The sequence below is a fragment of the Danio rerio genome, chromosome 17 (assembly GCF_052040795.2).
Source record: "Danio rerio strain M-AB ecotype USA chromosome 17, GRCz13ab, whole genome shotgun sequence".
NCBI lineage: Eukaryota > Metazoa > Chordata > Actinopteri > Cypriniformes > Danionidae > Danio > Danio rerio.
The window spans coordinates 22,037,210-22,050,963 of record NC_141037.1 but is presented as its reverse complement, the minus strand read 5'-3'; the positions used below and the strand labels follow the sequence as shown (position 1 = coordinate 22,050,963).

Sequence of the window (13,754 nt, the reverse complement as noted above, 5' to 3'; positions counted from 1 at the left end):
GTGGTGACTTCTGATGAATAAAGGGACTAAGCCGAAGTAAAATAAAGGAATGGATGAATAGGTATGTTTTTTTAAATACTTTTAAAGGGGTGTTCCTCTATGATATCATATTTTAAACTTTTTTTGATGTGTAATGTAGCTGTGTGAATATAAACAACATCTCTGAATGTTAGACGCTCAAAGTTTAATGCAAAGGGAGACATTGGCTTTTACAGAGTTAGCTTAGCAAAGCCTACAGCGAACAAATTTGGGGACTACAAAAAAATACATCCGGGCTTGTGAGATCACAAGGGCTTCTGGTTACATGCCTTCACCTCACACACACACACCCTGTGCAGCGAAGGGGCGTGGCCCGAGGTACTGTAATGTTAAAGCAGTGAAAGCTAAAATGCTGTCCAAACGCTGCTATTTCCAGAGAGCTTGTTCTGTTTCTGTATTTCGGTTTTCAAAGGACACGACACAAAGACAGAAGTGCTTTAAGTTTAATTTGAATTATGTTCCAGAGAATTAGATAAAATGTATATAGCTAGCATTTGACAAAGGAGAACTTCCAGAATCTCTCTCAGTTAAGTGCTGGATTCGGCTAAAAACAGACGAAGCTGTGGACAGTGAGCCACTGCGTTTTTATTTGTTAAAATTGATCAACTATAGGCACTAGCGTTAATGGAATGTTGTAGCAAGGACCTAAACAAGGATGTAAACAACGGGAAATGCTGATTGGCACTGTTAACAATTTAGCTACAAATTTACATTTATCCTTTAAACCCCTGTAAACACCCACAATCTTCACCAGCGCTGCAGTGTAACGTTATATATATGTGAAAGACACTTGTCAGATTTTATTTTAGAGAGAAGGTGTGAGCTGAGTGCTCTTCATTTCTGTCTGATTTAGGCAGTTAATGCTGCTAACAGCTGCTCTGAGCCTCTGACTGGTCTGTTTACACAGCGCAAAAGTGTAGGCTTGTAGGGGAGTGATGTGGAGCCGATCCGCAAGTCACAGCACATTATATTAGGACCAATCAGAGCCTCTTGAGGAGCTAGGAAATATGACTGTCGTTTTCATTTTAGCTGAGTAGCAGTATATAACCAAAGTAAGATATATTCAAAAATAACGTGATTTTCTACAAGGGAAGCATGAGCACACATTGCTTTGCATCTTAAAAGCACAGCCAAGCCTAAAAAATACACTGTGAACCACCCCTATTGTATATTATTGTAAATATAAACTCTGCTCAAAAGATTTATTTAGTCTCTTATAGTCTCCCTGGCTGCATTTATTTAATAACAAATACAGATTTTCAAAAATATATTATTGTAATATAGTATCTCACTCCGGTGTCTCTCTTCCCAAAGTTAGACAGACAGATAAACTCTTTCCAACACGTGAGATTGTGGGAGAATGCTGCTTTATTCCATGCCACAAAAGATGTACATAAAATGAGCTATAGTTATCTATGTACACAACAATAATATCTGAGATAGAATATAAATACAAACAGATAATAAACTTGCAGACAATGCTTCTACAGATTATCACAGGATGAGTGGATTGTAAGTGGTTTCTTGTAAGGTGTTCTTTTTTAAATGAGGCAATTAACTGATTCTAACTGTTAGAAATCAACAGGCAACAACAGTTTAAAAGAAGCTTAATGACTTGGCATTAACTTATGTATTCTGAATACCAATATTTAGTAGATAATGTTGCACTTAAAAATATCGGTTATCTATTTTAATGTATTTTTTTCAAATTCATGTGATGTCAGAATTTTTAGCACAATACTCCTGTGTTCAGTATCACATCTCTTAATATTCTCATGTTGAAAACCTAATATCAAGGTTTGTTTTCAAAAGCTTGATCCATTTTTTATTCATTCATTCATTCATTTTTTTTGGATAAGCCCTTTACTAATCAGGGGTCGCCACAGCAGAACGAACCACCAACTTATCCAGCATACTGTATGTTTTAAATAGCGGATGTTCTTCCAACTGCAACACATCACTGGGAAACATCCGTACACTCTCATTCACACACATACACACATCTTTGGATTGTGGGGGAAACCAGAGCACCTGGAGGAAACCCACACCAACATAGAGAGAACATGCAAACAGAATATCTGAATTCAGCATTGATTTTTAGATAAAAATGAATGTTCACTTGGCATGTTTCTTAAATATCTCTGCACACATATTATGGTATTTTCATGCTTTAGAAGAGTCGAAAACGTGCATACAGCACCTTTACTTTTTTATTATTAAGCATCTAAAATATTCAAAACTCTCTTGATGTCAGCTTTACGGTGTGTATTGTAATACCCAGTAGTATTTGTTATTAAAATCATGAATAATTTGTTATAAAATCAAATAATCTACCAGTTAGCTCTCCATATGTTCACCCAGTATGTGTCTGTCTCTCACTCACTCTCTCACACACACACACACACACACACACACACACACACACACACACACACACACACACACACACACACACACACACACACACAAACAGTTCTAGGCACCTCCCACTTTCCATAAACACACCAGCACAAAACCGAAGATACACAACGGAAAATAACACCCAGTGGTACATTCAGCAGAACACCAAGATACACAAAGAGCGCACAGTATGTAAACAACACAGCATAATGGGTGACACGCTTCATCCCTTTGTCATCGGTACATCTGGGGTGCGTGTTCACGGGATGGTGCTGTGACCCCAATACCCCCCTAAATACACCCTTAATCCACTTTTAAGCAGCACCATGAACTCTGCATTCATCTTAATAAACCAACCCCCTGCAGTACTAAACACACACACACACACACGCTCTTTTTGTTAAAAAAGGAGTAGATAAGCACTCAGACAATGCAAATGAGGTTTTGCAGGGAGGAGGAGACTGTGCAACGTCCTATTAGAAAATGCATTGGATTCAGCTGCTATATTTGGAGCCCTTTAGCACCTCATATCACTATTCAAAAGACCCCCACCTTAGTGTGTGCAGAGTGTGTGACTGAAAGAGAGAGAGAACATAAAATCATGACAGAAATGATAAGCATTTTGTGTGTTAAATGAAGATTGCGCTTGTTGCCATTGGATGGTGTGAAGGAGAGAGGGAGAATTGTGGTTTTGGCGGGAAAAAACGAGACATGGATTTGACTGAAGGAGAGGTCAAGTTGTGAAAGAGAAAGGAAGAACAGAGAAGGTTGGAGTCAAAGTGACTTTACTGTGGTACTGGATAGCAGTGTATCCTTGTATCCAAACTCTTTCTCTCTCTCACACACACATATCAGTTGGAAGTGTGTCTTTGAGCATCCTGCTGCCTGTGCATTTTTTTTCACACGTCACATGACTGAATGGCACCTTGCTGGCCGCAGAGCTAGAGAAGAAAGTGATCGGGTTTCTGTGGGACTGCAGGAAAAATGGCGGTGGAAGAGGCTGCTGACTGTTTTTCGCCTGTAAGTACTGGATAAACATTATTGGGAATGGTCGGGAAGTGTGTGTTGTTTTTAAACAGGCGTGTTGGGAATGGTTGGGAAAGTGACGGTTGTTGGTTGAAGATGCTTAAGGTGTTGTGTATAAGATGCTGAAATGCTCTTGTTCTGTCTCTACACCAAATTGACTCAGATTTTGTGTTTCAAACCTTTTATCTTGAATTCGTGATGCGTTTGACGCTGTTGATAATTTTAAACTCCTCTGCAGTCTGAAGTTTAATCTAATGGTCTCATATTTCCAGATTTTGATAGCAGAATCCTGCACAGATAAATGTCCTCATGCTTTTTTTGCAGTTTCTTCAAACCAAAAGTCAGATTTGCTGCATGTTTGTTAGTGTTTTTAAGCATTATTTTGATGTGTTCTTGCCAGGTGTTCTAACTCTACCTTTGCTCTAGTGATTTTTACTGACCTTGATGTGTGTGTGTGTGTGTGTGTGTGCTGCACAGGCATGGTAACACAAGCACAGAGTGTCCTGGTGTCTTTGCTGCACTCACTATTGTTCCAGACTACTTCATCTGCGTAATTTACCTGAAAAAAGTTATTATAATGATTATATAATTAAGTTGTTGTGACTTGGCGTGTGTTTGGCTTCAGTTTTGTTGTGATGCTGAGATTAGAGAGATGTTGCAGTCTGGGGTTTGTGCTAATATGAGTGTTTAAAGGTATGGTTCATTCCAAAATGAAAATTCAGTCATTTACTCATCCTTGGCTTGCTCCAAATTTTGAGTTTCTTTCTTCTGTTGAGCACATAAGTTGATATTTTGAAGAATGTTGGAAACCAGTAACCATTGACTTCAATTTTAAAGTTAACAGTTACCACTATAATATATTCAAAGTATCTAATTTTGTGAAGAAAAAAGCTCAGACTAGTTTGGAAAAAAACGTCAAGAGTGTGTGTAAGATGACAGAATTGAACTATACCATGCATGCTTAAGACTGTGCTCATACTTGAAGTCCGGTTCTTTGGGTATTAATCAAAAAAGCTTGCCTAGCATTTACAATGTCATAGTTGAGGCCAAACTTAAAGAAAATAAAATAAAAAAATAAATATTGAGTGTCAGAACATGCTGTGTGAGAACACAATTCTGTTTCCTGGTAAACATATTTTTATATGTGCAAAGATGAAATGGTGTTTTTATCTGCTGAGAACTTGAAGATGTTATAAAATATGTGTAATCAAAACAGTTGCATTCCTTCAAAAAGATGCATCTATGACACCTGTATTGAACTATTGAACTAATGGGAAAAATCATGGCTAAAACCCAAGTATGCTTGAGTATAGTGCACCTTGTGACATCATGTGCTGTTTTAATGGTTTGTTTGGATATCTTGGTTCATGTTGCATTCATATTTTTGTCAAACAGCACCAGAATGCGTTTGGTAGCAGACAGAGAACCATTTGATTTCAAAATTTTTATTATGGATTTGTAATATACAGTATCATGGCAAAACTTTGATCTTTTAGGAACACTTGATCTTATTTACAAATCATTTTATAGATTGCTGTTATTTATTGTTTGAACATTGAAACATTTTTACATTTTTCACACTACTACTCACCGTTTATTCTAATTTTAGTGAATTTAGAGTAAATGAGCGGCCATGTGTAAAATCTGCATCAAAACAGGCCTAAGCCATCTCCAAATAAGGGCTTTCCACACCACCCTTCTGTTTTCAAATGCCTGCCAATTTCTGGCAATGTGCCAAGTGTGCTACTGACAATTAAAAAACAATAACGACCTTATATACAGACACAGATAACAGACTTTTTATCAACCAGCTATACGGGATATCTGCATTGCTAAATAAAGAAACCTTGTAGCTCAAGATATAATGCAGCTTTTTTTTACTTCTAGTTAGGCATGGGCGGTATAGGATTATGACAGTATGATAACCTTGGATAAAAATATCACGGTTTCACGGTATTGTGATTACTGCTCCAAAATATATAATTTTTTAAATGTCTGTGTAAAAAAATAAAACTTTTTTTACCTTTGAAAACAATATATTTTAGTTTGAGAAACATTTAAAATATTTTGGAGCAGCAAACATGTCAGGCTGAATAATGAAATGACTGCTGTCTTTATTTGTTTCAAAAACACAGATTTCTTTTCGATTTAAAACAGCATCTTCGGATATCTTTTCTGCTGGAGATTCTGTTGTCCTAAAAACAACAATAGCAAAAAAAAATAAATAAATAAAAAAAAATCTTACACATCCCTTAGGAACGCTATAACAGAAATTTTTGAGTTCTATAATCTTGACTTTTCCAATTGTGGTATACCTTGAAAACGGTTATCGTCCCATGCCCACTCTTAATATGTATGAGAAAATATATTTAAGGTGACATCACTTCTTAACATTGTATAAGGAATCATTCACAGAGAATGTCTTTTTCCATTCCAATGCGCTATTTGCCATTGTTTTTCTATGTAAACTAGTTTGCTGAATGTGTGTGATCATTACATTTGAGTCTTACATCTTTTCAAGTGGCTTGAATATGAGTGCATCTTTTTTAATACTCCATGTCAAGTTAATATAATTTTTACATGCAGCGCTGCTTATTATTATCTGCTACAAAGCAGTGGACCAATCAAAAGTGCATGAAGGCGGGGCAAGCATTGCAACCGTCTGATTAAAGTAGCAAGTTTGGCATGAAAATTGCTTTATTTGAGATTACTAAGCGAAGAAACGATAAAAAAAAAAAATTAAAATAAAATCCTAAACATTGCGCCCAGCAGTTTTAGATACAGATACATGTTCTATGTGATTGGCCCTCAAAAGTATCTTTTTTTATGTGCATGTAGTTTCAGGTATTATTTTTCTGCTAAATTGTGATCTAATTTTACTACAAAACATTTGGTGACTCATGATTGGTTCAGATTTTATGCATATTTTTTTTACCCACATGGAAAGAACCTACATAAACGTAAATGTTTTAATATAGGTTTTGATAGGATTTTATATATGTGACATATATAAAATTGTCTGTTTTCCTATATTATATGTACATATATGTACATATATGCACATATATATGTATGTATATATATATATTTGCATATATGTTAATCTATATGTTCACCTATATGTTTACCTATATTAGTAAAAATATTAAAATCCATAGCTTCTATACAACATAAATAAAATGTAGAAAGTTACATTTTTATGTACTTAAGAACAATCAAATAGAACAAGAAAAAATATAGTATAAAATATAAAACAAAAAAAATTAACACATTTAAAAAATGACAAACCATTTTGTTCTACATTTCCTTCTTTTCCACTGTCTTCATACAAGGAATAATTAACATTGTAAATGTTTCAGGAAAACATGTAGACATTATAGCTTTCCATCTCCTCTTAATTATTTGCCATAGTTAAATTCCTTAACATGCCAATTACATGTAATCTCAAGTGTTCACACATACATGTTTTTGCATATATTTTATTAAGGCATCATGTATGACAGTACCCAAAGTGAGATATGAGCTATGACATATCTTGTATGTACATATAGGGTTTATATGTGGATCTAAGGAGACCTATATGGTCTGTATATGCACTTCAATTTTGCCTATACTGTACGTATCATATGGGTACAAATGTATGCTTAGTCAATAACATCCATTATCTCTTGATAAGATGCCAAAAAAAAAGAAAGGGGAGCAATTTAAAATCTATTTGAATCTATTTCCAATGGGCTACATGCACAGCTAGTGTTTTTCAGCCAATGATAAACTTCCGGTGAAAGGTGAAATATTTTCAAATTCATAAGGTTCCTTTTACAGCATCGATGTTTTAATGTAATTCAAATATAATCAGTTAAAAAGACTTAAGCATCCATTTGGTTGTTGAAGCATAAGAAAAGACCAAAGACAAGCGCCATTATTAACCACAGGCCAGCACTGAAATTCCATTGAAAATACTGGGGTTAAATTTCATATTTTAAAGATATGACGCGAAAAAAATGTAATTTAATGCAGTGCTTCTTGTTTGGTCTAATACTCACTTTATATTGTATTTTCAGCCAGGCAGTAAAGAATTAACCAGAAGTCCTAAGGCTGGCTGACTGAAATTTAAAGTCTGTGAGCATTTACCCAATTGTGGGCATGAATGACACTTGAGGAAATGAATCTGACCACTACAACTGGTGCTTTTTGCCTGTTAACCACATCATGTGCTTTTACATTATTTTAAATACTGTAACATATAGTGGTGCTGATGTTGTCTCTTCAGAGGACAGGAGTGTGTATGTACAGTATGTGTGTGTGTGTGTAGTCATCCTGTCTGCAGCCACACTGACGGCTAGCTTTGTTTTTTTGCAGATGATGCAGTATTTGAGCTCACTGCTTATCCAGGAACTAAAGAGACACTGAGACATAGAGGCAGAGACTATAGGGCATCATTGGGTCAATGCACTCTCTCTCTCTCTTTGTATGGACATTAACATTTTGTTTTAGATGTAGCGTCACATCATTTGTTATCTTCGATGACCTTTTCTCTTCTCTCAATGTGTCCTTCTTTTAGTCCAGCATATCTCTGAAGTTTTAATAACAGCTGTACCCTAGAGAACGTCTTATGTAACTCCGCTGGGTGTGTGTTTGCGAGGCAGCACTGAGTATTTCCACTGTACTGTGCACACTGTACATGCATAGAGTGTTCACAGAATTTCCCACACTGAAATATTGATACCTACTATTTTAAAACCGAGAGAGACCTTTCATATTTTCATGTTTGCGATGAATTATACAACAGGAACGTTTATACAGATTCAAAGCTCAACATTTGACACACAGGTTGTTGCCACTAGTGTTGAGAGGAAGTATTTATTTACTTTTTTAATAGTCATTTTTGATTGTTTTTGAAGTATTTAAAAATGTAAACAAATAAACAGTTAAATTGGATGGTAATCGAGGACTTCTTTTTTAAGTGAGAAAGATATCACCACCAAGAATATCTTAGAAAATACTTAACAACAAGGAACATTAAAAACTAGAAATGTTAAAGCAACATTAAAAACAGTATTTTGTTACAGCACGTGTGTTAAGCTGTAGCATTGTTTACAACACATGCCATACAAGCCATAGTTCTCTGCCAAGCTACACAAAATATTGGATCGTCAAATTGCAAATAATCATTCTGCGATATTAACAGCAAGGTTATGATAGTTTTTGATTTTTCATTAGTTTTAGATTTTATTTCATTCTGACTTTTTGTTGTCAAATTCAGTTAGTTTTCCTTTTAGAGGCAGATTTACTTACAATTAGTTTTTATTTTTAAATAGCTTAGTTTTTGTATAGTTTTTATTATTTTCAGTGTTAGCTTTTGTTTTTTGTAAATTAGGATATCTGTCAGGTGTAAGATTCAAAATCATCAGAATAAATATTGTATAATAAAAACTCAACCAAAGATTTTTTTAACATGTATTCACATGACCACTATCATCACTACCATCGACCCATTCTCAAGTTCAAATACAACAGCCCACAAGATAGCAGCCCTAAGTACAATATGTGTGCAAGGGGGCATTCTACCAGAAACGTACATTTGTACTTATAAAAAATGTGACAGGGCCTGACTTAAGCTTGACTTTCAAAAAAGCTGCATCATATAATTCAATGATATAAGGCATCCTTGATCACTATCAGCTTCTCTTCCATCAAATGATGTCACTTCAGAGTCATCATAGCCTTAAAGGTGTATTGCAGGTGTTGTATGTTAAATTTAATGCAAATGTGACAGGACTGACAGAAACATGGAGACAATTGTAAATTTGTTTGTATTATATATTTGTAGTATTTATTTGTGGAATTTATTTATAATTTCATGTTTTGCATCAATTGATGTGAATGAAAACAACTTAAACTAGCTATTTCTGAAGTACATTTTTTTCTAAATAACAGATTTAGCATAACAAAACTGTTTAAGCTGTAGGTTCAATTGGGCTGAAGACAAAGACAATGACAGGGTTTGTACATTTGTTGAGTGTTTTTAATAAAGTACAAAAATCTGAGAACCAAATGAATGACAGAACAACTCACAAAAATCAATCATCAGGCCATTTTAGACATTTTTGGGGTGAAATACTTTTTATTCACTGTATTTCTGTTTTTATGTCAGGGACAGATAATGTACGTTTCTGGTAGAATGTCCCCAAGGCTGCCTCTGAGGTTAGATACACAGTAGTGAAGGGAAGTTCAGATCTTTAACATGAATCCTCCCATGTTTGGACTCAACATACCAAAAATATGTAGTTAGCAATCATAATTTCAGTCTGTTAACCTGTTAGCCAGCACTCAATTTTGGGGATTTACACTTTAAATAGTAACAGCTCCTGACTCCATTAAGCTACAAACATAAATTTGACACTTTGAGCTTTACTGTGGTAAAATATGAAGTTAGATGTTAAAAAATATAAAAATTTATACATTATGAAGTCATAAGGAAAAAAAGATTGTATTGTGTTCAATATTTGTTTTCCATATAGAAACACAGGAAACATTAAAACATCGCCTTGATCAGAAACATTTGTTACAATTACGCAATACATGCAATATATTTACAAAGACAAAAACGAAGGATGTTTTTGCAATAATTTTATTTAGTTTTTAGTTAGTTTTGTATGTACACAATAAAGTTTCAGTTATTTCTAATTAAAAAAACTTGTTTTTATTTGTATTTTATTCATTTATTTTATTTTTTATTTTTGTAATTTTAATGTTTTTCAAATTTAGTTTTTTCATTCGTTTTCGTTAACTATAATAACCTTGATTGACAGCTGTTTGTGTTGCTTTTCAGTGAACTATGGACCGTTGTAGTAAATGCTGCTAATGTTAAGCCTTAATGCCACTGCAAATACCACATACTGTATAATGACGTTTCCACACAAAACTCACTTTAGTCTAGTGTTTGAAATAAGTCCTTCTTTGAAATATCTTCTTCCACAGAATAAGGCACGCAACATATTTCATAGTAGCATTCCGTTAAGTAGTGACAAAGGCATTGCATCATTACACTTATTACACTTATTATCAGGAAAATTACAACACAGATAAACCATACGTTGCCGTGGCCATGTGTTTATTAATCCAGTTGAATCAAATGAAAGCAGTTTATCCTACCAATGCTATATGTACTGCTATTTATTTGATTTCTTCTCCTACCTAGTTGTTCTGTGCGACTGGAGATAGAGAGAGAGCGCCCTCTGGCCTTTGGAGGAGATTTACTACTAATCACATCACCATATTTTCCTCATATGATGTGCAAGACAATTGCAGCTAAATCGCAAATGTGATTTTATCTTGATTTATTGTTCCGATCTAATATAGTATATAGCAGCATTTAAGAAAAACAGCTCACTGAAGAAGGTAAAGGAAATAAAAAACATTCAAGCACAATTCCAAGGAACAAACACACAAATGCACTATATGCGAAACCAAATAAGACAAAGCTGACCTCAATCAGAATCTGAAAGGAAACAGGAATATTCAGGAAAACAAGATAGTAGCCAAATGTCCTTGGGAACAGAAATTAAAAAACAATACAGAAAACAAAACTGAATGTGACACCCGTGTATTTTAACCAAAATGTTCATGTTTCCATAAAATTATTATCAGCAGATGCTTTAATCCAAAGGGACTTAAAAAATGTTAACGATAGAAGCAATAAATACCATCAAAAGGGCAACAACATGTGATTGCTTTGAGACATACTGTATCAGTTCATATAATGACTTACACTTAGCAATGTTATTTTTTACTAATAAATAAAAAGAATGGTGGCACGTTGGCTTAGTCCCAGCTGGCCAGTTGGCATTTCTATGTGGAGGTTGCATGTTCTCCCTGTTTTGGCTTGGGTTTCCTCCTGGTGCTCTGGGTTGCACCACAGTCCAAAGACATGTGCTATAGGTGAATTGGATGAACTAAATGGGCTGTAGTGAGTGAGTACGTGTGTGTGTGAATGAATATGTATGGGTGTTTCCCAGTACTGGTTTGCGGCTGAAACAGCATCCGCTGCATAAAACATATGTCGGAATAGCTGATGGCTCATTCCGCTGTGGCGCCCTCTGAAATAGAGACCAAGCCGAATGAAAATTAATGATTAAATAAAAATAAACAGCTGTACCTTTTTGAGTTTGTGTTCAGTCAGACAGTACATATGACATTTTTCTGTAGTTTCTCACACAAACTCCCACCTTTGTGCTTCACTTACTGGGAAAATCTTTATCTTCTGTGGTGACCAATGCACGTATTGTTTTTGTGTAACTCCAGGCAGATACAAAGATCAAATAGCATCTGTTCAGATAAAGATAAAGTTGTAAATGCTGTCAGATGTGGAGGGAAGATTGTGTTGGCGTTATGAACAGTGTCAAGGTAATGTAAAGTTTAGCGTTTATGTTTTATGGAGGTTGTGGGTTATCTGTGATGCTAGGGTTATTTATGATACATATATATATATAGGTTGTATATGGATGTTTGCATTTGGATAATGAGCATTATATTAATCCTAGATAGTAGTCTACTGTATGTTGTGTCCTGTATTGTAAGAATTGTAACTACTGTTCAATCATTTAAAATCAGCAAATATTTTTATTTTAGTTTATTCTCTTAATATTTTATTCAGCAAGGATGCAAGTCAAACTAATGCTCTTCTTTTAAACTTTTAATTCCGAAAAAGAAAATGTAGCTTTCCACATTTTTTCAACACTGATTATAATGGTTTCTTGAGTACAAAACAAGCACATTAGAATGATTTTTCAAGGATCATAGGACACTGAAGACCTCCAATGCCATCACAGTAATTCATTACTTATATTTATAATTATAATATAAAATAGCTAATAATATAAAATATAATATAACATTGCTATAATATAAAAATGCTCTAGAATCATTTGAAAATAATTTTTCAGAACGCACTCAATGTGTGAATTATTATTCATCCTTTCTTCACGTCAACACTGGGATTCCCTCAAGGATCTGTTTTAGCTCAGTAGTTATTTTCTATATACATTAATGATATAGGCCATGGAAGAGGCAAATATATATACAGTTGCACACTCCTTAAACCAGGCTGTACATTATTTACGCAATGCTTTTCAAGTACTACAGCGTTCATTACAGAAGTTAAAATTAGTTTTGAATTCAATAAAAAGACTAAATATATGATTTTAAGCCATGGCCGCACTAAGGTAACAAACCAGACAATCACATTATCGATAGGTGTTCCAATAGAAAGAGTTAGCTCTTATAAATATCTAGATATTTGGATTGAGATATTCACATTGTGTTATTGAAAAAGCTTTAGGTCGAAATTAGGTTTCTTATACCAGTCAAAACATTGTTTTTTTATAAGGCCTGTAAGAGATGTGTAGAGGGTACATTCTTTTCTATAATTGATTATGGTTATCATCTAAATATGCATGCAGCCGCTACACTACTTAGAAGACTAGATTCTGTTTAACATATGCTTTGTCACAGGTGCAGACTCACAGTCACATTACTGTATTTTGTACAATTGCTTAGATTGGTTATCTCTATATCAAAGGAGAAAATAAAATTTGTACTTATTTACTTTAGAGGCTCTCTTTAGGTAAACTACCATCCTGTCTTTCTAATTTGCTAACAATTCTCTTAAATAGCCAACGCATTTGGTTCCTGTATTTGGTTAACAGTCCCAAGGGTATTGTCAAAACTTGCCAAATGGGCTTTTTCTTTTATGCTTAATCTTGATTCCGACTCTGATTACCTTTAAACATGTTCTATATAACTTCTTAAAGGATACCTGTAATTGTTTTTATGATCTGATTTTTTTTTTACGAATAGTGATTTCGGTGTGTGTGTGTGTGTGTGTGTGTGTGTGTGTGTGTGAAACTTTTGTGCTGTCTCACTGGAAGAAGAGATAGCACTGTCCCAATGTGATCTTCTGGCTTAATAAAGAAAAATAAATCAATCAATCAATCAAATTTATACTAAAATATAATAGTATTTCACAATAATGCAGTATATTTGTACTTTTAATTCAAACATAAAACAAATCAGTCCAAATTTTTGTTAGGTGGCCATAACTGCTATGTTCTTGCATCAAAAAATAAACACAATGTACTTACAGTTCATAATGTATTGTAAAACACTTGTGAACTGGTGCTCTTGAGGTGGGATACAGATAGGACAAGGGTGAGTTAAGGTGAAAGTAATGGACAACAGTACATAAATACATAAATTGTAACAAAATATTAATGTCAGTGTGAGTATAT

At 34.3% G+C, this 13,754-nt stretch overlaps 2 protein-coding genes across 42 annotated transcripts in view; one reads left to right on the top strand and one right to left on the bottom strand.

Moving 5' to 3' along the window:
• The window catches only part of LOC141378555 (uncharacterized), an 876,076-nt gene that overhangs the window by 641,169 nt on the left and 221,153 nt on the right, over positions 1-13,754 (bottom strand). The window lies entirely within an intron of this gene.
• ank3a (ankyrin 3a) overlaps positions 1-13,754 on the top strand; it is a 190,343-nt gene that overhangs the window by 67,417 nt on the left and 109,172 nt on the right. For 22 of the 41 annotated variants that reach the window (XM_087288486.1, XM_087288466.1, XM_087288479.1 and 19 more), the window contains exon 1: positions 2,972-3,459. The exons of the other annotated variants lie outside the window; for them this stretch is intronic. In XM_087288486.1, the coding sequence (XP_087144612.1) occupies positions 3,424-3,459 (36 nt within the window). In that variant the 5' untranslated portion in view covers positions 2,972-3,423. Of the gene's footprint in view, positions 1-2,971; positions 3,460-13,754 lie in introns of those variants that run through there. 41 annotated transcript variants of the gene reach the window in all.